The sequence below is a fragment of the Notothenia rossii genome (assembly GCF_949606895.1).
Source record: "Notothenia rossii genome assembly, chromosome: 6".
Classification (NCBI taxonomy): Eukaryota; Metazoa; Chordata; class Actinopteri; order Perciformes; family Nototheniidae; genus Notothenia; species Notothenia rossii.
The window spans coordinates 82,898,691-82,924,930 of NC_136909.1; the positions used below are offsets into that span (position 1 = coordinate 82,898,691).

Sequence of the window (26,240 nt, forward strand, 5' to 3'; positions counted from 1 at the left end):
ACACACACACACACACACACACACACACACACACACACACACACACACACACACACACACACACACACACACACACACAGAGCACACACACAAACACGGGATTACAAGCAAAGCAAAGGTATTGTGTAAACGGTAATATCGTGTGGTGAACATGGAAAGAAACCAGTAAAATGGAAATAAATGGACTGTTTCAAACTGGAAACTGTTTCTGACCTTTATTCGGCAGGAGACTTGTGTGCTTCAATTACACCCACAAAGCGAATCCTCAGAGGCTGGAAAGCGTTGGTTTAGCCTCTACAAAGCCTTTGCAGACCGTTTACATGCACAGAAACCTATGACTACAGGAAAGGGAGAACCCCAAAAAGCATAATGATGCCTCTTCATAACACCATGTAATCATTTAAAAGACATTTGAGCGTGCCAATATGTTATAAAAGTTGTATTAGCGGCATCTGGGAAATGGAGATAAGCGGAAGAAGGGCTGAGGGAATATCTTTGTGATTCCGAACCTGGTTTCTAATCAAAATGAAAATGCAAAGACAACCGTGCACCTCTGCTTTCATTTGCTAATCCGTGCATTTCACTCTCATGATTTCAAAGAACTGAAAAGACAAATTGGAACATGTTTCTTGCATCGACGCAACATATATTTAGGGTGGGCTGCCCGTGTAACTAAAATAACAGCTTTTGCCAAATATGATTTCTAGCAGCGCTTCTGTTCAGTTATCAAACCACGATAAAAGATGAGACAAGAGGAAGAAGGAGGAGGAGGAGGAGGAGGAGGAGGAGGAGGAGGAGGAGGAGAGTGCTGACGGCAGGATGGGAGTTTAACTTCCACAGTGTCACTGATTTGAATACAGTTGCACGAAAAACAAAACCAGGGATGACAGCTACGATGTTAGAAAGTAGCAACTACCGCTGTGATTCTGGTGTCATGTGGCGAGTAAAAGCAAAAGTTGTTATGAGTACATTTATCTCAGCTGGAGTTACGCTTGAGCGGTTCGACCTTTAACCTCTGTGCTGCTGATCCCTGACGACCGCTCTGTCCAAACACCGTCTGCAGCGCCTCGAACAACAACACCAGCAACAGCAGGACACACGAGACATCTTTTAACATGATGACACTTTTCAATTGTGTGTGTGTCATTTATAATCAGGTGGTCTTTGGAGCTGATGGTTCTGCAGTCTGTGGGGACCTTTAACCAAACAGCAGTTAGTGCTGTTACTTCACTCCTTTATTAAATGGACAGTGATGACATGACATAATACTCATATAATTTGATCACTTTAAACACCGGTGGAGATCATCTTGACTCATCATCTAAATTGTTTTCCTCTTCTGGTGCTGCAGCATGTGTCATTACAACACGGCCTCTTGTTGTTCTCTGTGTTATTTGAAGCATGAGTGAATCCCTCTTTGTAAATAATACCAGCTGACAACCACGCTGTTACCTGGACCATCAGAGTCCTGTGTGTGTGTGTGTGTGTGTGTGTGTGTGTGTGTGTGTGTGGTCTAGCATTACCATCCTTGTGGGGACCTACATCTGTTTATGCAGCCCCTTATGGGGACATAATGGAGGTCCCTATAAGGGGGATCATTAATTTTAGGGTGAAGACTTGGTTAGGGTAAGGGTTAGGCATGTATTGGTTATGATTAAGGTTAGGTTAAGTCTCCAGGAAATGCATGTAAGTCAATGTAATGTCCCCTGAACTGATGTATACATGGTATGTGTGTGTGTGTGTGTGTGTGTGTGTGTGTGTGTGTATGTGTGTGTATGTGTGTGTTTGTGTGTGTGTGTGTGTGTGTGTGTGTGTGTGTGTGTGTGTGTGTGTGTGTGTGCGTGTGTGCGTGTGTGTGTGTGCAGACATGCTGGAGGTGCGCTACAGGCTGGAAGGCAGCAGAGAGGCAGAGATCCTGAGGAGCAAAGTGAGGAACCTCAACAACGCACAGCTTCATGCTGTCAGCATCAGCAGGAAGGCAGACACTGTCTCTCTGCAGGTAACACACACACACACACACACACACACACACACACACACACACACACACACACACACACACACACACACACACACACACACACACACACACACACACACACACACACACACACACACACACACACACACACACACACACACACACGTTATATACAACAGAAAAGTCACATGGTGAAGAAAAGAGCCATCAAACAGCAAGTTTTTAAGTACCAAACATGAAGAGATGTACATTTTCTGAGGCTAATTTGATGTGTTTGAGTTTCATTAAAGAGGTGCTATTATACTTTTTGGAGTTTTCTCTTTCCTACAGTGTGTTATATAGGTTTGTGTGCACGTAAACGGTCTGCAAAGGCTAACATTCCTGTGTTCCCTTTGTTTACTGCCGGAACATAGTGACATCACTATTTAACACAAAAGCTTCTATTGGCTAGCGCTCAAACACATCGTACGTGATAGGCTAAGGGGCGGGACCTCTCTAAGCGGTTGACCAATCACAACAGAGCCGGCCAGCTAACCAATCAGAGCAGCTCTGGTTCCAGACAGAGGGTGAAAAGAGGTGCTGCAGCACAGGCAGTATGAGAGAAATACAGAGCTTTTTGAACATTAAAGCATGGAGACATGTCCCAGTAGAGACACTACGGCCCCTATGAATAGAGAAATTAATACACATTTAAACATTTGCCAACCTAAAAAGAGTTTAAAGGGTATCTTTTGATTTAACTTATAATCTTGTGTTGGTTAAGCATCTCTGCATTTTTAAAACACGGTGTCTGAGTCAGTAATAAAGGTGTAGGATTGTAATTGACTCAAAAGAAGAGAAAAGTCCATCTCGTAAAAAAGATCACACATTTATTTTTCACTGAACAGTTTTTTATTTCTTACTAAAATATCTGTACAAATTAAAATCTCACAGCGAGTCACTCCAACACTCTGACATTACAAACGTCCTCCAGACCATGATGATGTGTTTCCAGGAGAGAAACTAACCCACAAAGTCATTCCTCAATTTAAAGTGACGTTCAGTAAACAGTTCACTCTGCGTAAAGCTTCCTCCATTGTCTCTAGTCTGTGTTTATATGAGTTGTGTTTCTGATTCTTTTCCCCTCCAGTAGATCTGCAGTGAGGTGCATTATGAGCATTATTTCATGTTTGTTTATTTTGCATGTTTGATTGTTATACACACTATGGATTAGATAATTTTAAATGTGTCTTTCTGTATTGTATTTGGGTCAATGGTGGAATTGTGTTAGCCCCATAGGTCCACCCTAAGGGTTTGGCGTAACACTCGGTAACAGAAAGTTGCATCCTTCTCACCTCAATACCTACTGTTTGAAACAAAACTGTACGCTGGAGGCGAAGTCCCTCCTCCATGGGACCTTATTTCGGAAAAAGTATGTATTGAAGTCAATGGCGAGAGAAAGATTATCTTTCGATCCCGTTTGAAATGTGCCACGAATTACACATATGATGTTTGTCAATTTAAAAGATAATTTTGCAAGTAAAAAAAATAAAAATGTGTCGTAAAATTGTGATGTAACACTTTTTTTGGTGTGAAACCGCTCAATGAACTACATCTCCCATCTCGCACCACACACCAAGACGGCCGTCACGTTGGCACATTTCACTTCTTTCTCAGAATGAGGCGAAAAGTATTAAGAGGTGAAAATCACTACAAGTCTGGGCATGTTGAGTTCTGCACATACACACAAGGGGAGTTAGTCGGTTCCGTAAGAGCCAGCATGCGGGACCGGGAGTCTGGGATTTGTAGTCTTTCTAGTTGCATATTTTTCATAGTCTTATATTTCAACAGTTTTATGACAAACGGGATCGAAAGATCATCTTTAGGCGCGTTTACACCAAGTACTTTTCCCACAAAGGTTTGTACTAAGTACAGATCGCGTTCACACCAGAAATTAGTTCCTGGGGGTGGATTAGGCAAATGAAAATGAAGCCGCGGAGCTGACGTCACTTCTTCTTCTTCTGCTTTGGGTTTACTGGCAGGCCGCAACTTCACGGCGTATACTGCCGCCCAAAATCCCCGGCCGGAAGTCCCCGGAGTTAGGGACTGGCTTCAGCCTTCAGAGTAAATCGCCAGAACGCCGACACCTCCTCATCTCCACCGCTCCCATGTTTTATTTTGTGTTGTCATAAGTTAGTCTCTCTGCGTTTCTGCGCTGGGCTAATGCTAATGCTAATAATGCAAAGCGAGGATAATAAAATGGCGGCTTCACAATTTTTTTTGGGAGTTTGACGGGCGTCGTATGCATTCCGCCCAGCCAATCAGACACAGGAACCTTTTTCTCCCACGAAAGTCCCTGCTCTCTAGCAGGGACTGAAAAGGGGGTAAAAAAGGTCGTAGTTCTCAGGAACCTTTGTGGGAAAAGTATTTTCTCTCCCCATTGACTTCAATACATGATTTTTCCTAAATAAGGTCCTATGGGTCGGAGGTAGATGGGCGGGACTTCGCCTCTCTATTTCATTTTTTCAGCGACAACATAATGAAAACATATTGAAAGGAAAAACTTTGAGATCAAATGAAAAATGTTCAATGTGAACGGATCAATTTTGCCTTTCCACAGTTCAAACAGTAAGCAAACAAAAATACAAAACACAAACTTTAAATATCCAGCAATCCAATGTGTTAAATAACTTAAAACCAAACACTGCTTCCTTTACTTTCAAAAAACAGTTCCTTTTATAATCGTTTTAAACATTTCAACACGACGTCATTACTTTGAAGATTCAGATCATTAATTAAATATTTACAATTCCACTGCCAGTATTGACATATTATAAACACTTTGTAGTTGTGCATCTATTTACAGTCTTTACAAAAGTACAACCACAGTAAGAGAAAACCAAACGTAGGAACATGAGTGTAAAGTGTGTGTGTGTCAGTGTGTAAAGCACTGAGGCTTGACAAGGCATCGGTCAGTCGGGGTCAAAGCCCCTCCTAAATGTAATATTCTCTCTGGTTCTCGCTCTGCACACCGCCCTGCAGGCTGTCCTCAGGTTTCACTTCCTGGTTCTGACACGTCCCTTTCCGCCTGTAGAGGACTCGGGCCGTCACGGCTAACGCTGAAACGGTCACAAAGATCAGCACCGCGATCACGCCTGAGAAGCAGAAAAGGAAAAAGCAAAAATAATTAGCGGCTCGGTGGTGGAAACATGGGATTTAACACTTTGTTTTATGTGATAAATATAATAATAATAATACATTTCATTTATATAGCACACTTTAAAAACAACGTCATCTAAAGGTACTTCACAATAAGGAGAACATAATAAAACAAATACAATTAAAAGATATATCTAAGAACATATTGAATAAAATATGGTTCGAAAAAAAGAAAAAAGGTGAAGAGTAGAGCAATGTTTTATGTGATAAATATTGTTTTCCAACTCTGAATCACAGTTGATTGATAAGGATGTGTTAACATTTACTTAAATAAAAATAACAATGTTATGAATGACAGCACAAAGCTATATATATCTCTTTATATTATTTACTAGTTTAACATTTATTTTCTTGCTGTTTTATAGTGTTTATTGTAAATGTATTCTTAGTTAGTCTCATAAGTTTCTATGCTTTTATTTTGAAGGCATGTTTTGGGCACTGGGTGATTAGAGCACCTGGTGTAATTGTATATATTGGAGACAGGTGGAAGTGGGGGCCAGAGCACAAGTAGGCAAACAGTTTTTTACCAGGGTGTTTCGAGCCACAGGGTTTTCCAACCACAGGAAAGGAAAGCCATAGGAAAGGCTTAAGGAACAAACCATAGGAAAGGCTTAAGGAACAAACCATAGGAAAGGCTTAAGGAACAAACCATAGGAAAGACTTAAGGAACAAACCATAGGAAAGGCTTAAGGAACAAACCATAGGAAAGGCTTAAGGAACAAACCATAGGACAGACTTAAGGAACAAACCATAGGAAAGGCTTAAAGGAACAAACCATAGGAAAGACTTAAGGAACAAACCATAGGAAAGGCTTAAGGAACAAACCATAGGAAAGGCTTAAAGGAACCAACCATAGGAAAGGCTTAACGAACAAACCATAGGAAAGGCTTAAAGGAACCAACCATAGGAAAGGCTTAAGGAACAAACCATAGGAAAGGCTTAAGGAACAAACCATAGGAAAGGCTTAAGGAACAAACCATAGGAAAGACTTAAGGAACAAACCATAGGAAAGGCTTAAAGGAACAAACCATAGGAAAGACTTAAGGAACAAACCATAGGAAAGGCTTAAGGAACAAACCATAGGAAAGGCTTAAAGGAACCAACCATAGGAAAGGCTTAACGAACAAACCATAGGAAAGGCTTAAAGGAACCAACCATAGGAAAGGCTTAAGGAACAAACCATAGGAAAGGCTTAAGGAACCAACCATAGGAAAGGCTTAAGGAACAAACCATAGGAAAGGCTTAAGGAACAAACCATAGGAAAGGCATAAGGAACAAACCATAGGAAAGGCTTAAGGAACAAACCATAGGAAAGGCTTAAGGAACAAACCATAGGAAAGGCTTAAAGGAACCAACCATAGGAAAGGCTTAAGGAACCAACCATAGGAAAGACTTAAGGAACAAACCATAGGAAAGGCTTAAGGAACAAACCATAGGAAAGGCTTAAGGAACAAACCATAGGAAAGGCTTAAGGAACAAACCATAGGAAAGGGTTAAGGAACAAACCATAGGAAAGGCTTAAGGAACAAACCACAGGAAAGGAAAGCCATAGGAAAGGCTTAAGGAACAAACCATAGGAAAGGCTTAAGGAACAAACCATAGGAAAGACTTAAAGGAACCAACCATAGGATAGGCTTAAGGAACAAACCATAGGAAAGGCTTAAAGGAACCAACCATAGGAAAGGCTTAAGGAACAAACCATAGGAAAGGCTTAAAGGAACCAACCATAGGAAACCTGTTCATTGTCAATGATATTGGATCATAATAAATGTACAACGGAGAATCTTGTCTGGACCTGGATCATTGCCCTGCGTAAGATCTGCTAACTAGTGCCTCAGCGGCTGTATTATTTTAAGTTAATTATCAGTTTTATTTCTATATGATTTTGGCCGCTACAGAAACTGATAATAGAAACTATCACCAAAACACTCACACATAGATTTGTATCAGCTTTGTATATACTTGTATTGTTTCTAACCGAGTGAGGTTTGAATACCCTACGTTCACCAATTTGACGTTACATAAATTACATTTCTTTCCCCCAAAATAAGCAAACAAACAATAAATCAAATTAAAGAAAAACATTAAAATAAAATGTGTCATTGCATCCCACTCACACAGGGACACGTTCTGTCTGATGAGTGATATTAACATTAGTGTGAGAGTGAAACACGTTACCTCCAATCAGAGCCGAGTCGCTCCTCATGGCGTTCACCAGAGGCTGACCTGCTCCCACTGATCCGGACTGACCTGCAGCACAGAGACAAGAGACATGAGACACAGAGACAGGAGTCAAGAAAGCACAAAGAGAGACCCTCTCCCACGGGGATTTTAGGCTTTGCAGACCCTTTACATGCACTAAAGCCTATATAACACCAGATAGCAGGGCCTCTTCAAAGGTTACCTATTATACAAAATCCACGTTTCCATGTCTCTTCTACATCAACATGTGTCCCCTCTTCTTCATGTCTCTTCTACATCAACATGTGTCCCCTCTTCCTCATGTCTCTTCTACATCAACATGTGTCCCCTCTTCTCCATGTCTCTTCTACATCAACATGTGTCCCCTCTTCTTCATGTCTCTTCTACATCAACATGTGTCCCCTCTTCCTCATGTCTCTTCTACATCAGCATGTGTCCCCTCTTCTCCATGTCTCTTCTACATCAACATGTGTCCCCTCTTCTCCATGTCTCTTCTACATCAACATGTGTCCCCTCTTCTTCATGTCTCTTCTACATCAACATGTGTCCCCTCTTCTTCATGTCTCTTCTACATCAACATGTGTCCCCTCTTCTTCATGTCTCTTCTACATCAACATGTGTCCCCTCTTCTTCATGTCTTTTCTATATCAACATGTGTCCTCTCTTTTTCATGTCTCTTCTACATCAACATGTGTCCCCTCTTCTCCATGTCTCTTCTACATCAACATGTGTCCCCTCTGTGGAAAGAGACTCTGAAAGTTTCAAGAACAAAGATTCTCTCTCTTTTTGTCCTGATCCATTTCTATAAAAACTTGTCTGAAAATGAGATGATCAGATTTTGGCCACTTTATGATGTCATAACGATGTTTTGGCTTGTGTAACCATTAGCCAATCAGCAACCAAGGTAACCCCCCCCCCCCCCTCCTCCTATCACCTGAATCTCCTCCTAGAGCACCATTGTGTTCTTTGTAACCAAATCTCTCTCAGAGGGGCGTGGGGAGGGTCTCCTTATTTTAATCTAAAGTAACAGACAGAGAATCAGCACTTTGGAAACCGGGCTGAAACAGAGGGGATTATGGGTAATGCTGCAATGATCTGTTTGGTGTTTCAGCCAATCAGAGACAGGTTCTGTATATATCTGAGACCTGTGATATATTGATGAAAAACTGTGTAATAGGGGAGCTTTAAAGTGTGAATGAAGTGACCACTAAAACACACACATTTCCCCTCTGACCTGACAGGTGGTGTGTGGTTTCTGCTGCGTAGGGATTGGCTGAAGTGGAGCCACATGTGTTCGGGAGCAGAGGGCCGGTGACGAGGTCCGGGTGGAGCAGAGCGGCTTTCAGAGGGCTGACGGAGTTAAAGAGGACAGCCGACAGACAGCCTGTGAAACCCAGAGAGGAGAGACGTGACATCTCTGGGTCCAACTCAACAGAGTCTGGAGAGGAGAGAAACATACATTAAAGATGGATCAGGAATCAGGAGAAACTTGAGATTGGTTGTAATGACATTTGTCCGAAAAATCTGTGTTTCTGAAACGTATTACAATGATATACCGCCTTTGAAATTGTTGTTTTTCAGCCAAATAGCAGCGCAAAACATATTTGGAAGCAAAAAAAATAACTACAACATCCAGTGCTGCACCATCAGCGTATCATTTACTCAACCACAACTTTATTTCGATGTATTGACCCCTACCTAAAATGTTAACAATACATACACTGAACAAAAATATAAACGCAACACTTTTGTTTTTGCTCCCATTTTTCATGAGATGAACTCAAAGATCTAAAACATTTTCTACACACACAAAATAACAATTTCTCTCAAATATTGTTCACAAATCTGAAAAAATCTGTGATGGTGAGCACTTCTCCTTTGCCGAGATAATCCATCCCACCTCACAGGTGTGGCATATCAAGATGCTGATTAGACAGCATGATTATTGCACAGGTGTGCCTTAGGGTGGCCACAATAAAAGGCCACTCTGAAACATGCAGTTTTGCTTTATGGGGGGGTTCTGGGGGGGTCCGAAAACCAGTCAGTATCTGGTGTTAGGGTTAGGGTTAGGGTAATGTTGTGAATCGAGTGGCCTGTGTTCGTCGTCCATAACATACGCCTGCCCATACCATAACCCCACCACCACCATGGGCCACTCGATTCACAACATTACCCTAACCCTAACCCTAACACCAGATACTGACTGGTTTTCGGACCCCCCCAGACCCCCCCAATAAAGCAAAAATGCACGTTTCAGAGTGGCCTTTTATTGTGGCCAGCCTAAGGCACACCTGTGCAATAATCATGCTGTCTAATCAGCATCTTGATATGCCACACCTGTGAGGTGGGATGGATTATCTCGGCAAAGGAGAAGTGCTCACTATCACAGATTTTTTCAGATTTGTGAACAATATTTGAGAGAAATGGTTATTTTGTGTATTTAGAAAATGTTTTAGATCTTTGAGTTCATCTCATGAAAAATGGGAGCAAAAACAAAAGTGTTGCGTTTATATTTTTGTGCAGTGTACATCTGACTTGCACAATAATAAACATGCAGGTAGTTCACTTGAAGTGTTGCTGCATTAAAATACAATAGAACCCGACTGCACAATGTCTGTATTATTGTTAGTTAGGGAAAATGTAATGTTTTTAGTGTTTGTTGTTTAGTGTGAACAGTAACTTCCGGGAAAAGAAGGAAATCCAATTATAGTCAAATCTAGCATAAATCATGTCTTCTCTTGTTGAGATTAATGTATTTTACTGTATGAAAGGTCCTTGTTGAATAAAGACATAATAATAACAATAATAATAACAACAATAAAGAAAACTGCAGCTACAGCTTTCCAGAACAAATGACAATGCAATGTCTTCCCCCAAAGAAGATGCATTATGTTGGAACTAACAGAAGCACCATGAAAGAACCAACGTCTTAAAGGAACATCCTGAACGTTGTTGTGAAGCGAGAGGAACAAAAGCCACAACTGTGTGAAAAGTTTGAAAACTAGTTGGGAATATTCTTTCTAAAAGAACATATTCAGAACATTTTGAATGCATCTTTGAATAATGGATAGAAACTTCAGTTCATCCGGCTGAGTGGTTGGAATATGAATGATCTTTGTTGTGTAAAGATTGTGCCTTTTCTGTTAGTTGTCTGTCTGCCTTTTTCTCTGAAGCAATTCTCTCAGTTAAAAGCTAGTCCGTTGCATCCATTGTGTGCGTATGGTTTTAATCACATCACATCTTAGTGCTTAAAGGCTCCAGTATTTAAATGTATTTCTTTGTAGAGTACAAACAACAGCTGTCCCTGGGATGATAGAAGTCAGCAGCGAGGTCTGAGAGACTGTCTGAGTGCTCTGAGCTGAAGGCCTCGTCTGGTTTCTACAGACTCACCTGGCACTCTGCCGAGCACCAGAGACCGGAGGCCGTTCAGTTCTGCATCCGACGTCAGGTTGAAGTCCTCTCTCTTGTTCTGGTCAATCTAAAAGAGATTATAAAAAAGTGTCACTTCAAATAGAATATAAATACTTGAAAGGGTTATTACACAACTTTGACAGAAGTAATTGGCAATGAAATGTTTTTGCAGAAAGGATGCTTTTGTTTTTTGTGATTTTCCTTATTATGGCACACGTAATGAATGTTTATGTGTGAGATAAAAACAACCATGCAACACAAAGCAAAAGGATGGGTTGAACTTCTTATAATTGTACAAGGACCTCAGAATCAGTGACAGTTTCATCTGGTTGAAACACAGTTGAAGAACCAGCTGTGTATCATCAGCATACATCATGTCTACGTGCAAAGTGCTCTCATGTATTACCTTTCCCTCTGCAAGCTATTTTCTAAACAAATTATGCTTATAAAAAGTGGGGTGTACAGAATTGGCAATTTCCAAAAGTGAGGCGGACATGTCTCCAGCATCCCCAGCATAAACGCAACGGACCTGACAACCCGAATGAGACATTTTACAGTAAGCACGAGGCTCTGGTGCTCAAAGCTTAAAAAGCTAGTCTTATTTTGAAGGTAAGAGAAAGAGCCTGTTTGTCGGAGCTGATAACACGTATGAGTCCGTTGTGTCACTGCGGCTCAGATTTATTATCTGTGAGTATTTCCAGCACCTCGTCCCTGCATGTCGTCTTCTTGTAGATTGTCCCGCTGGTCGCTGTAGTCGACTGACAGAGAGGCTGCTGGGTGACTCTGGTTTTAGTACTGACAGAGTGTGTGTGTGTGTGTGTGTGTGTGTGTGTGTGTGTGTGTGTGTGTGTGTGTGTGTGTGTGTGTGTGTGTGTGTATGTGTGTGTGTGTTACCTGCAGAGAGACAGTGTCTGCCCTCCTGCTGATGCTGACAGCATGAAGCTGTGCGTTGTTGAGGTTCCTCACTTTGCTCCTCAGGATCTCTGCCTCTCTGCTGCCGTCCAGCCTGTAGCGCACCTCCAGCATGTCTACACACACACACGGGATGAAGAGATAGGGATCAAGGGAAGTAAGAGATGAAATTGTAGCTAATTTCATTTAAATGCAATTCAAAACTGCTTTAACAAAGAAAACAATACGGTATTCAAACCATCTCTATACAGAATAATGGCTAGGTTCACATGACCAATAACCTCCCCTTCATTTCAGTCTTCAATGAAAACCATATTTCTCTCTCTGCCTTCCTTTCAATTTTTCTCCTTGACTCTGTACCTTTTCACACACACACACACACACACACACACACACACACACACACACACACACACACACACACACACACACACACACACACACACACACACACACACACACACACACACACACACACACACACACACACACACACACACACACACACACACACACACACACACACACACACACACACACACACACACACACACACACACACACACACACACACACACACACACACACAGATCCTAAAGGCAGAGCTTCAATCGTAAGATAAGTTAGTCTTTTTGAAATAAAGGTAAGAGGCTCACCGTGCTGGTTGAGCAGCACAGCGAGGTACTCTCTGTGGAAGGAGCTGACGAAGAGGAGCAGAGCCGGACTCTGACTCGTCCTGAAGCTCAGGGAGATGTTCTCTCCTCTCAGGGAGATGTTCTCTCCTCTCGGGGTGAAGTCAGAGGAAACGGAGCTGCCGTTCAACACCGACTCCCTGAAGGTGTAGCTGACGGATGTTCCCGACTTGAAGCTGGCTGAAACCTCTGCAGAGAGGGAGATGATGTCAGGAAGTTTAATAACAGGGTGGTAGGAGCGATTGTCTCCTTTGTAGCTTTGCAGTAAGCAGGTGTAAAGCATAATAGGGCCCTTTAAACGCTGATAAGGTTAGGGTCATTAGGGGAAATTAGTCATTTTTACCTTTTACATTAGTAGTCCCATGATAGCAGACACCTGAAGGTAAACTCAATCAGTTCATCTGGGGGACTTTTCACTATCCATTAGGCAACGCGGGTTTATTGATACAACTAGTTTCAACTCAAGGCAATTCAAAGTGCTTCTCAAAAAACATTAAAAGCATTGAAACAGTGTTAATGAAACACAACAAACAGTCAAAACAAGCTTAATTCGTTTAATTTGGCAGAAAAAGAGAGAAAATGAACACTAAACAAAGATAAAGACAAGTATAACCCTATTTTCTTTCTTTTCGAATACAGATATCACAATATTATTGCTATTATAAGTTTTCTGTGAAAATGTGAATATTTTCAGTTTGCTGCCGTCAAGGTGTTTTAACACACACCTAGTCTTCTCGTTAATTACGTTATCACGGGAACAAAGAGTCGTCACACCAGAAACACAACCTTTGATGATTTTGTTATGTTTTAGACATTACAGGAAATCACAGCTCTGAGTGTTTAATTATCAGATTCATCTTGTCAGCTGCTTTCTGCTGAAAGAGGAGCAGCAAGTATGAGTTGTCAGAGCTGCTGTTCAAACACTACATATATCAGTGAGTTATAAGATGGAGAGCAAAGACATACAGTGGCTTTATACTCATTCAAAATTAAATGCAAATGATACGATCCCTGCAAAACTGTGAACCAAACTTTTAGTCAAACTCAACTTTCAACAGTCAAGGCAAAAGGCAAATTCAGGCAGGAAGCCAAACCTATTCGAATGAGTGAAAACACACAGAAAATTAATCTGTAAAAGCTTCTTCAAATTAAATGTTGACCCTTTGAAAAAGACAATATTTTAAACAGCTTTTACTGTACGGTAATGTTGTTCCTAATTTCTCGCTCCAACACAAAATGATGGTGAAATGTCCCCTGACCCTAAATCTAACCCGTTACTCCCAAAGCTTGTTTGCAATGTAACACATTCAGTATTCAGGCTGTGATTTTGGGGGTCAGCAGTTTTTGGACATCAGACACACACCAAAAGCCAAACGTTTCCGAAGATAAGCATATGTCAGGATTAGTTTTCAGGGAAATGTTCATCAAACAAATATTGGAAGAGGAAGGAATTGTAGCAAGATCATTTTGCCACAACAATTACTTGAAGGTAAAATGATTTCCCCAATTTTTCATACTGGTACAGCCGACAATAGGGTCCTTAAACCCCCATCATTGTGCCCCAGGTGCTGCTGGGAGATTAGGCGTACCTCCAGAGATGGCAAAAGTACACACATCCTTTACTCAAGTAGAAGTACAGATACTCGTGTTCAAACATACTCTGGTAAAAGTAGAAGTACTGACTAAACTTCTTTACTCAAGTAAAAGTAAAGAAGTATGGGCTTTGAAATGTACTTAAAGGTGGGGTAGGTAAGTAAACCGGCTCGAGATACACTTTTTGTTATATTCCATGGAATGCTCTTAACATCCCGATAGCAATGAATATCTGAAGTGCTTTGACAAAAAATCATCTGTGGAAGCCGTAGCGCTGTGAAAAGCACGACCAATCATCTGAGCCGGCCCGGCTAAAATAACTGGATGGCCTACCTGCCTGTCAGCCTTCCATCTGTGCACAAACTTATCTTGTGCCCTCATTGGTCATGTGCGCGTTCGTGTGTGTTGGAGGAGGGGCTCTGTAAGGAAGTCTGAAGGAACGGGCAGATTTTTTCCAGTTGTGTATTTTCAAATTCTAGCGCACTCAAGCTGGTTTGTCCAAAATTACCTACCCTACCTTTAAGTAAAAAGTACCCATAACTAGCAGCTGTTTTAAAGAGTACCTGACCTCCCTTTATATTAATAGAACAATAATGTCATTGTTAGCTAATGAATGTTTCCATGCTGAACAACGGCAACATGACAACGTTTTCATTGGTCCCTCTTCTTTAGAGAAGACCAGGAAATGATGGATACACGGATCGTGTTCAAATCAATAGGCACGCAATGACTCTAAATAATAATGATCACGCCACCAAACACACATTCAGACTAAAGGAACCAGCCTGTTTGGAACATGTAAGAAGTAGAAAGTTCAGGTATTTGTGTTAACAATGTGAGAAGTCAAAGTAAAAAGTCCTCAAAAAATAAGTAGTGGAGTAAAGTACTGATACCAGAAAAACATATTTAAGTAAAGTAACAAAGTATTTGCACTCCACTACTTCCACCTCTGGGCGTACCTGTGTGGCAGAAGGCTCCGGTGAAGGCAGAGGAGGAGCAGTCGCAGGAGAAGCTGATCGCTCTCTCCACACAGCGACCCTGGTTCTTACAGAGCGAGCCGTAGCTGCTGCAGTGACCCGGACACCCGGCCTGGACCCCGGGGGTGATCCTCGCCCTCTGATCCAGATCCAGGGTGACCCCGTTCAGCTGCAGAGAGCGAATACACCCCCGAAAACCCTTCTGCCTGGACGCTGTGCCCCCTGAAGAGAAGACGCAGAGGAAACACTTCAGCATGCTGTATTGACTTTTCTATTTTGATATGACTGTTAGAAAAATATCACTCGTCCCCGGCTTGAGCTTCAATCTCAGGATCCATGTATTTCTGATCCTCTCAAGAATATAAGTAGTCATCACATACACAGCATTTGGTACAACTAGTTCCTGAACAATGTCCTTCACATGCTGATATCCAAGAGAGGGAGTTACACAGTCACAAGATGGAGGAATAGAAAGCGGTATTCAATGTTTACTTCAGATTAGCTCCACGTCAGAAATGAGCATGCTTGTCATATGTCTGAAATGAGCCGAATGCGTGTGAACGGAAGACTTTTTAAAAAACGAATTAGGTGCGTGAACGCAAACGTTACCGTGTGAATGGGGTCTTACTCCGAAAAAAGTCAGGAAAAAAAGTTAAATCGAACTTCATATTTAGTTCACCCTATTTCTTTCTTTTCCCTGCAGAGGCTCTCACACATCACTCATGCAAAAAGGTGCAGTTTTTTCAAGCCTGATGCTCCTAGTGCCAAACAATTTTGAGCAATTATTCCTGTTCAATAGCCCGTCTAACTCGGACAATTTAGGGCCATTTTCTGCCGCTTTACTTTATGTTCCCGGAAGAATTTATTTGACGAGTAGATGGAAAACTTTTCGACCTTTAGACACGATAAATGTGAAACCCATACTAATGCTACAGCAGTTCATTATACAGTAGAAGCAAACCTCAAATCACAATGCTTTTTATAACTACTGACTATTTGATCAAAGGAAAATGTGCTTTTTAATGTAAATTCACCCTTTCCAAGCAGCGTTTCCTTCGTTTCTGAATAGTATTAAACTTCCTACCTAGTTTTAATCACAAAGTCTTCATTATTTCCTATTTTCTAAGTGCAGATTGATTTGAAAAAGTCTGCACTACTTGATAGATAGAATGGGAGGGATGAAACCCTCTTTAATGGTCACACATGCAGAGCACACAGCACACAGTGACATGTGTTCTCTGCTTTTAACCCATCCAAGTACCAGGAGTCTATTACTAGGAGTCTAGTAGTGGGCAGCTATTATACAGTGCCCGGGGACCAATGGGAGTGAGGGGGGTGTCCGGTGCCTTGCTCAAGGGCACCACGGCAGGGCAGGCGGTGAACTGGGACCTCTCCGAGTAGAAGTCGACACTCCATATTTTAAGTCTGGTCGGGGACTTGAACCGGCAACCCTAAAGCTCCCCTACTGACTGAGCCACTGCCTTCATATATTGATATATCTCAATCGAATATAAATGCAGGTGTGATGTTCTCCATGATGGATTATGCAAGTCAAGCAAGCCTTTTTTTACCATATATTATTTAATCGAAATAAAATCGTATTATTTCTGTAATCAAATTGCAGGGTGACAGTGACTGATATCACATTTTATAATAAACACCTATATAAAAAAAGATTTGTCACCACCTTCAAACTGAATTTCTGAAATGATGAGATGATGAAATGCTGTGAAACAAAAACTGGCAGGTGAAAAATTCAAGGCTTTTCATTGGCTGTTATCACCATACTGATTGCTCATGTGAAAAGCTGGCAAGCCGTCAATCTTTCTGACACATCTCCTGTCCTGCCTGGCATGTTTTTCCCTTTCCAGCGCATAATTTAGACTCCAGAAGTAATTGTTTTCTCACATTACAACCTCAAACTGTCCTCCAAGTTTACTCTGCTGCCATATAATTGTCTCAGAGCGCCAAACTGGCAACTTGGAGACGTTTATGATGAGATAAACAGCTTTCAGGGACTGCAGCGCTGATGAGGTTCATATCAGGGCTCGGAGTTTCATCAGGAGCTGTCAGGAAAGTTCCTCCACTAATGAACTCGATATGAACTCTGCACCAAGGTTACTGGGAGGAAACTGACCACTACAAACAAGACGTTCACAGCATCATCCTGAGGACTTTATCTCAGTCTATTAGGTGTTTATAAAGGTATCAGTTCCATAACCTTGGCCTGTGTTTCGTTCCTTTGCTGAGGTTTTGGATTGATTGATCTTTTTTAAATCGGTCCGTTTCAATGTGGATCAATAAGCAGACAGCTGCTCCCTGTACAGAGTGAACGAAGATAGGAGCTTTAGTGAGGAGTATTGCTGAAGGCTTAACGTTTCCGTCACTATCTGTTTACTTCAGGAGGCTGCCAGCTTCCCTTGGGGTCAATACAAAAAGCCATACCAATACAGAGTAATCTTTGTGTGTGTGTGTGTGTGTGTGTGTGTGTGTGTGTGTGTGTGTGTGTGTGTGTGTGTGTGTGTGTGTGTGTGTGTGTGTGTGTGTGTGTGTGTGTGTGTGTGTGTGTGTGTGGGTGGGTGGTAGAAAAGGTACAGAGTCAAGGAGAGAAATTGAAAGGAAGGCAGAAAGAGAAATATATATTCCTTCTTACTTCCCTTGATCCCTATCTCTTCATCCCTTCCTGCCTAGATGCAATTTTCCGTTTATCCCTCCCTTACATCCTATAGCGACAGCAGGAAATAAACAAAGTCGCTGAGAGGCTGAGGCCGGGCCTGTTAGATATTGTGTGACACGCTACAAAAAAGTACTTGCTGAGATCAAAAACTCTGTTGAAAAAAATAATGTGGTTTAATGAAAACTGGGATGATCAATTTATTCTCCTTGGACATGAACATTGTTATATTGATCAAAGCAATCATTAAAACGTGCGGTCAACAAAAATTACAACGGCTCTGTGTCACCCTCTCTTCCACACACACACCTCAGGTGAACAGGATTATAATGAGTGTGTCCATATCCATGTGACCCAAGCCAACCAATCAACAGCGACCAAACAAACATCCTATATAAAAAACAAACGCATTGCTAGATACGTTTCATGGCTCCGACACATCCCTTCACCTGTTCATCCCCATCGCCTTACTCCCCTTCATTCATCCCCCCTCCTTCATCTCACACTTCCTACATCCCTTCATTTGGTCTACCTATGCTGTAAAATGTATTATCTTTTCGATTTACACACGGCATCTATTGCACGTCTGTCCGTCCTGGGAGAAGGATCCCTCCTATGTTGCTCTCCCTGAGGTTTCTCCCGTGTTCCCCTTTAAACTGTGGGTTTTCTCCGGAGGTTTTTCCTTGTACGATGTGAGGGTCTCAGGACAGAGGGTGTCGTATTGTCATACTGATATTCTGCACAAACTGTGCTGTTGTATTTACTGTATAGTGTCCTTACTGTAAGGTAATTATTATATGTACAGCACTTTGGCTCGACCAAAAATCGTTTTAAAAATGTGCTATATAAATTAATGCTGTCAAAATTATCACGTTAATGGCGGTAATTAATTTTTTGAATTAATTGCGTTCAAAATATTTAACGCATTTAACGCATGTGCAGAATGGCCCGCCCCATAAACCCCACCAGTGGCAGCGCCAGGGTATGGCTGGGGTAGGCTACACCCATACCAAGAAATGGCTTAGCCCCACCATGAAAAATGATGTTAAAGTAAGCAAAATAAAGTCAGCCAACTCGCGCCGAGTAAATTGCACAGACAGCAGTTAGTAAGATTGATTTCAGTAGCCACTTGTCTGGAAATACCGAAGGCCAGAAACGGTTTTGAAAACTTTTGTCACGTAGTGATCGTCTTCTCAATAGAACATCTTTGATAATGTCGTCTGGCCAATCAGAATCAAGATAACAGCGTGGTGTTGTTGCAGGAAGTCCCGATGGAGAATACTTTTGCTGTAGTACAGGGGTGCACATAACTGGTACGCAGGTTATGTGCGTCATCTGAAATGCGTACCGTCACTTGTGTCACAAAGCGCATTTGCGTACCGACGTACTTGTAAAGCTTTTCCAGAAGGCGGTTAGATCACCGGACGACAGAGTCGGTCTCCGTGTGCACAGACAGGGCTGCTGTTAACGTCGGTCTGTACAACGGAATTGTGCCAAAACTACGCCAACCAGCTGCGGAAGGAGACTCCCCCCTTCACTGGAGAACTTCGCTAAAATAGCTGATCACAACGTTCACACTCTGTGGTCATGAAGTGCGCCACTAGCCCCCCCCCGTCGACTTTCCTGAAGTACTCCCCCATTGATAGAAATCGTAATCAATTAAGACCCCACGGTTTGATGATTGATAGGTGTGAGGGCTGTCTTTCATTTTGACAAACAGAAAAATGTTATAATAAACATACATACTGTATGTTAAATGGATATCCGCCTTCTTTCATTTATCTTTCCATTCCCACAACAGAAACGGCATATTTTGGACATAGTTCGAATGGTGATTAATCATGATTAATTAATTTTTAAGCTGTGATTAATCTGATTAAAAATTGTAATCCTCTGACAGCCCTTATATAAATAAAACTTGATTTGATTTGATTATTCCATCTCTACATCCCTATTCCTTTCTTCCTTCATCCCTTTCATCATCCCTTCCTTCATGCTCTTCCCTCTGTCTCACATTATCCCTCTATTTAATGTTGTGCATCATTTCTGTCAGTGCAGTTACCATCCAGGGCTTTTATTCAGATTGTGCACAAACAACATCCCTCATCCTTCTTCACCCCAGCCCCTTACATTCAATATCTCCTGTATATAAATCTTAGTACTTGCTAGTGAGCATGTGTTCAGCACACACACACACACACACACACACACACACACACACACACACACACACACACACACACACACACACACACACACACACACACACACACACACACACACACACACACACACACACACACACACACACACACACACACACACACACACACACACACACACACACACACACACACACACACACACACACACACACACACACACACACACACACCTATAAATAGCTGGCTGTTGAGCTGCAGGTGGATGTGCCCGTCAGCCGGCGCCTCCTGAGTGGCAGCCGGCAGCTCGTCGAGGCGCAGCGACGCCTCTTTAACGTTTCGCTCGGCGCGGATGCGGTGCCACCGGTTATCATTCAGCGGAGAGTCGGCCTGCACACGGACCTCCAGAGGACCGTTCCCCACGTCGAAGGAGAACACCACCTCAGAGGAAGCTGAGGAAAAGAGGCAAGACAGTCAATACTTCATTCAAGATTCAAGGCTTTTATTGCCATGTGTGCATAGCTACGGTTAAACAAGGACATTCTTAGGTCACAGGCTTCTCCAACAGTGCAGCACAATAAAACAGATACAATTGTGCAATAAATAAAAAAAAATAGAATAGAATAGAAATTGTGCAGAAAAGTCTATATACAAGTAATTGGAATATGGATATATATAAGTATTCCTACACATATTTAACAAAGCCAAAGTCCTTTCACAGCATATATTAATGTGGTGTTTATTCGTGGATTGCAAAATGACAAACATTTCTCACTTTCTGTTTTTATTTGTGGGAATTGAGACTTATTTATTTCCATACAGTATGCAATGCAAAAAAGTGGGATTGGCATAAGCCGGACAATAGTGAATGTCTTGTTGTGAAAGCCTTATGACTTATGAAACGCCTCGCTGTGTTGCATAATAAATTGGCAAAACTGAAACCAACACTAAAATAAATCCGATATTTGAAAAGAATAAGTAAAGGCTTTAGTGTCAAGGCAAAGGGTGTCATTTCTTTGTCAGCCCAAATTCTGCAGCTTCACTTATTACTTACAAACATGCCAACTTTCAAGAGAGACATCTGAAGGCCGGCTGCAGCCTTGAATCCAATTTCCTGCATAAGCTAGTTTCTTATGTGGAAATATGAACATATATATATATATTTGTGTATAGGTGTCATAGAGGTATCATAAAGAATGACCTGTCTACAGATGAGTATTTTCTTTGGCTAACACATAACATATTAAGGGCATAAAGCACATCACACACTATGTGATCTACCATATAATATTACAGCCAGATGATTTCAACAGTACTGCACTACAGTGATAATATAACTATAAACCATGGTGGGCATAAAGAAAATGTGTTGCAGTGGACTAGAACCATGGCACTGCAGTGATTTCCCAGAGGCGCTCTTGGCTGAAACTTGTTATTATTTTTAGGGTTGAGGAGTTCTGACGCGGTCACCTCGAGCCGAGTTCAATCCAGGTGAAACCTTAACTCCCGAGTCGATCCCTCCTGCTCACATCTGAGCGCAGTGCGGATTAGACTTCTAACTGGACGGGGTTTACTTACAGCTGAGTTCGATCCGGATGAAGTCTTTGATGCCCAAGTTTTCCAGGAAGACTCCGGAGGATGAGGTGGTTTTAAACAGGAAGGAGACGTCTGCACTCAGCTCTCCGTGGAATGTGGGAAAGTGGAGGTACGACGTCTCCTTGTCGAAAAACGCAGCATTCCAGACATTTTCTGAGGATAAATGGAAAGCTATAAGCACCATCCAGGTCAGGGGTGTCCAAACTACGGCCCGCTGACCATTTTGAATCGGCCCAAAAAGTATAATGGAATATGGCCCACAAATGAAACTTGTGCTTGTCTTATATTGTACTACTTAAATATAAATGTAAACAATAACATATATTACACAGTAGTATTCATGTGTTAAGACAACTTTTAAAATAAATTCAGACAATTAAAGTTGGAAACATTTTCTAACATATCTTAGTTGATAAGAAAAAAGACCAATAACTTATTTACAAAACAAGCTTGAAATACACCCTTCATATTTTTCATTAATATAATCAATCTGAGGCTTCTGTTTTAAGGGATGAGCTGCCAACACTCAGGAGCATCATTTACCTACATTTGATTGATTTTGCTAACTTATAACTGAACTTAGTGAGTGGCACAGCCCTTCCTATATTTTTCTGTATGTGGCCCTGGGTGAAAAAACTATGGACGCCCCTGATCCTAATATTGACTTACTGTCCCCGTGGCAGCGCAGGGGCCCGACCCTGAAGGCGCTCTCTGAGCCCGGTCTGTGGACGTCCCCAAGAACCAGAGAGCGGACCGGGAGGGTCTCCTTGTGGGTCAGCAGCCCTGAGTCATTCGCCCTGAGAGGTGGGGAGGAGACGAGAGGGGAGGAAGAAGCTGGATTTAAAGAGGAAACCAAAGACTTGAAGGTGAAGAAATAAGAATAAGTTGGAGAAGCCTGTGACCTAAGATTTTCATCGGCATAACTATACGCTATGTTCGTATGACAAAATAAAGAACCTTGAATCGTGATCTTATTCTAGGGTAACTTATATTTTAAATGTTTTCAGAGTATGGTAAACATGCCTTACGGTCAATTTGATTTTGTAGCCATGAACTTGAAAGGTAAGTGAAAGAAAAAGGCTTTGCCCGGATAATCTCCATTCATTACAAATATGTTCCGTCTGTGAAACAGGGGGGAAATGGTTGAGCTTGCCAGGAGATAAAAAAAAGTCCATGCTATTAAAACTAAAATAATGTATGTTCCTTCCGGGTGAGTTTTTCACTTCTACAAGCCCTAACTTAAAGTTATTGTGTTTGTGAGAAAGTTACGTAACATTACTGTGTTGCTGGCTTTAAGCACAAAACAAATCAAATCAAGACAATCCCCTAATTAACTTTTCAAACATGTTTTCGCAGATGAAACATTGGAGAAAATTAACCCAGATTTTTCTTTATTTTTCTTACTGGCTTTAAAGGTCCCCTATTATTCTGTTTTTCATCAATATATTATAGGTCTCAGATATATACCGAACATGTCTCTGATTGGCTGAAACACCAAACAGATCATTGCAGCATTACCCATAATCCCCTCTGTTTCAGCCCTGTTTCCAAAGTGCTGATTCTCTGTCTGTTATATTGGATGAAAATAAGGAGCCCCTCCCCATGCCCCTCTGAGAGAGATTTGGTTATAAAGAACACAATGGTGCTCTAAGAGGAGATTCAGGTGATAAGGGGGGTGGGGGAGTTACCTTGGTTGGTGATTGGCTAATGGTTACACAAGCCAAAAAAACATTATGACATCATAAAGCGGCCAAAATCCGATCAGCTCATTTTCAGACAAGTTTTTATAAAAATGGATCAAAAAGAGAGAGAATCTTTTTTCCTGAAACTTTCAGAGTCTCTTTCCACAGAGGGGACACATGTTGATGTTTAAAAGACATGAAAAAGTGGATTTAGCATAATAGATGACCTTTAAGGCTTCACTTAATTTTGTATTTGTGTTGCTCTAAGTAAGCGTACAGTACCAGTGAGTGCGTCCAGCGTCACAGTTGCAGTAGTGTTTGGGGTCCACACAGTTCTCCTGCAGACCACAGGCACACTGCTGACTTCCTGCTGGAGCTCCGCCCCAATACGTCTGCACCTGTCCTCCACCCGGACCCCCCACCCACCAGCTGAGCAGAGGGCCGTCTGCGACACAACAAACACACTTTCATCTCTTCCTTTTTTCTGGACCATGAACTATGCAGCCCTTTACTGCTGGTCTCATCAGTGCTGCTTGGTACAGTATATGTTTAAATGTGTTGTTTTTTATATGATTTGTATGTATTTTAACCTGCACAGGTAAAGTCTTGAGTACTTCTTAAAAGCACTTGATAAATAAAATGTATGTTTATCATTATTATATATTATGTGTGTTCATATTCCTAATTTAGTATTTCGTACAGGGGGCTAGCATGGGTTCGTGTTGTTTTTTTAAATTCTGTTAATCTTTAAACGTGTAAAGCTTGAGAAGTGCTATTAAAATAGATTAATTGTTATTATGAAATGATTGTTTTAATTCATTTAAGTCTGTCATGAGCAAACGCACTAACATTTTAGGAGTCATATTAATTTGCAAATTCAGCTTTCTTTTTGTTAGTGAAACTTTATATTAAACTCTATGATGTTACACAGGATACTCCACATTTGTACCTGGTGTGTTGAGGAGGCGGGACTTCCTGCAGAGGTAGATCACTTCCTGTTCGCAGTGCTCTGATTGGCTGATGATGGCGGTCAGCTGCTCCTCTTCAGCCGTGTATTCAAAGTGAGCCGAGTGCTGATTTTTCCCCGGAGAGGGTCGGACCCTCGTCAGATCTGTGTTGTTGTGTTGGATCACCGTCCACGTCTGGTCCTCTGGAGGAGAGAGACACAGATGCATTTATTTAATGTTTTTTTTCCGTTTATGTGGGACATTTAAATGCCTTTAGAGGTCAAGGCTGCAAAACCTGTCTTGTATGTATTTCATCCTACCCTTTTGCATTTTATAGTGTTATAGTACAGTTTAGTTTGCTGATATTTAGTTCATTTTATTATCTTTGTGTGTTTATTACACTTTTTACGCGAAAGCAACTTTTAACAGTTTGAAAGATGCTATATAAATACATTTTATTATTAGATATGTCAATACTAGGCAAGAGATACGGACAAATCTAATGGGGAATGAAAGAGACTGTACAAAGAGTGTGTGTGTGTGTGTGTGTGTGTGTGTGTGTGTGTGTGTGTGTGTGTGTGTGTGTGTGTGTGTGTGTGTGTGTGTGTATACCTGTCATGTTGCAGTATATCAGCTGTGGTCTGATGGGCCCGCTGCCGTCAACATCAATGTAATAAATCCCCGACGTGTTTCCTCTGTGTTTGTACGCCTCACAGGACTGCTCGTATATCGCTGAGGAGACACACGGCATTATCATCAACATCATAAAGAACACAGTCATTTATGTTAGCTGTCTTTAGTTGGAAAACTGTTTTTCTGAAGTATTTCTCAAAGACAGTCAAAGCTTTTCTCCTAAAACAGGCATTGCACTGCACTCAATAATTATTATCCTAAGTAGATGGCACTACACACATATTGAATCTTATATCATTCTAATAAAAAAATGTCTTTTACAGCAGAGGGAAATAAAATGTTATTTTTAGTTAGTCCCTTCGTTTTTTAAAACCGTTTTTATTATATATTTAGCTTCCTCCTTTGTTCCTATTCTAAATCCTCTCCACCCTCCCACTGATGGCTGCTGACCAGATTTCAGCCTGACCTTCTGCATCAACGTCTGCAGTATTTTGCCTCATTACAGGAAACATGCGGATGCGGACAAGTACACACACACACACACACACACACACACACACACACACACACACACACACACACACACACACACACACACACACACACACACACACACACACACACACACACACACACACACACACACACACACACACACACACACACACACACACACACACACACACACACACACACACACACACACACACACACACACACACACACACACACACACACACACACACACACACAGCATGGACTGTGTGTGACCTTTAAACAACAGTGAACAGAGTGTTGATCTTACAGCTGTGGCAGGTGGCTCCGCTGTACCCCGTGTCGGAGCAGTTACAGTGGAAGGAGCTCCAGGACTGACTGCAGCTGCCTCCATGCTCACAGTGACTCAGAGAACACCTGAGAGACACACGGAGACACACGTTAAGGTCTGATACAAGCACCCACTAACCCACTTTTACTCTGTCTGCGCGATGGGTTGAGGGTCTAATAATAATAATAATAATAAAAATACATTTTATTTAAGGCGCCTTTCATGAAACCCAAGGACACCGTACAATTTGTTAAATATTCCAAGAGGCAAAAGCAACAGAACATGATAAATAAAAACACAAACAAACCATCATGGAGAAGAAAGTGGACACAAATGATAGGGACAGGTTATTCAGGGGAAACGGATGAAAGGAAGCACTACAGTGAGTAGGCTGATCTGAACAGATGGGTTTTGAGGAGGGACTTGAATGTGTCAGACTGTCGGATGTGAAGGGGGAGAGAGTTCCATAGTTTGTGTTTACTACTTTCAGTGCCTTTTCAAACCAACAAGTAGAGAGGTGGGTGTGGAAGTTATAAACCCTCCAACAGGTTGTAGAGCTGCTCGATTATGGCAAAAATCATAATCTCGATTATTTGGGTCAATAATTGATATCACGATTATTAAAAACAATTATCCATTTACTTTGAAAACATCCATTTAATTGAAAAGTATGTTTTTAACAGTTGATTACCGTGAACTTTAAGTATAATTCAACTGAAAAACCAATAAAAAAAAAGTCGTTTTATTTCGATTG

General features: G+C 41.6%; 1 protein-coding gene across 1 annotated transcript in view; it reads right to left on the minus strand.

The window, feature by feature from the left end:
- Positions 1 to 4,672: 4,672 nt before the first annotated feature.
- Positions 4,673 to 26,240, minus strand: part of LOC307045129 (contactin-associated protein-like 4) — a 75,651-nt gene continuing 54,083 nt past the window's right edge. The window contains exons 11-24 of the mRNA XM_079690664.1: positions 25,466 to 25,572; positions 24,640 to 24,759; positions 24,030 to 24,230; positions 23,363 to 23,525; positions 22,068 to 22,195; positions 21,381 to 21,551; positions 20,036 to 20,254; positions 14,949 to 15,188; positions 12,361 to 12,585; positions 11,687 to 11,820; positions 10,772 to 10,859; positions 8,616 to 8,819; positions 7,358 to 7,429; positions 4,673 to 5,115 (exon numbers count right to left, since the gene is read on the minus strand). Of these exons, the coding sequence (XP_079546790.1) occupies positions 4,955 to 5,115; positions 7,358 to 7,429; positions 8,616 to 8,819; positions 10,772 to 10,859; positions 11,687 to 11,820; positions 12,361 to 12,585; positions 14,949 to 15,188; positions 20,036 to 20,254; positions 21,381 to 21,551; positions 22,068 to 22,195; positions 23,363 to 23,525; positions 24,030 to 24,230; positions 24,640 to 24,759; positions 25,466 to 25,572 (2,233 nt within the window). The 3' untranslated portion in view covers positions 4,673 to 4,954. The remainder of the gene's footprint in view (positions 5,116 to 7,357; positions 7,430 to 8,615; positions 8,820 to 10,771; positions 10,860 to 11,686; positions 11,821 to 12,360; positions 12,586 to 14,948; positions 15,189 to 20,035; positions 20,255 to 21,380; positions 21,552 to 22,067; positions 22,196 to 23,362; positions 23,526 to 24,029; positions 24,231 to 24,639; positions 24,760 to 25,465; positions 25,573 to 26,240) is intronic.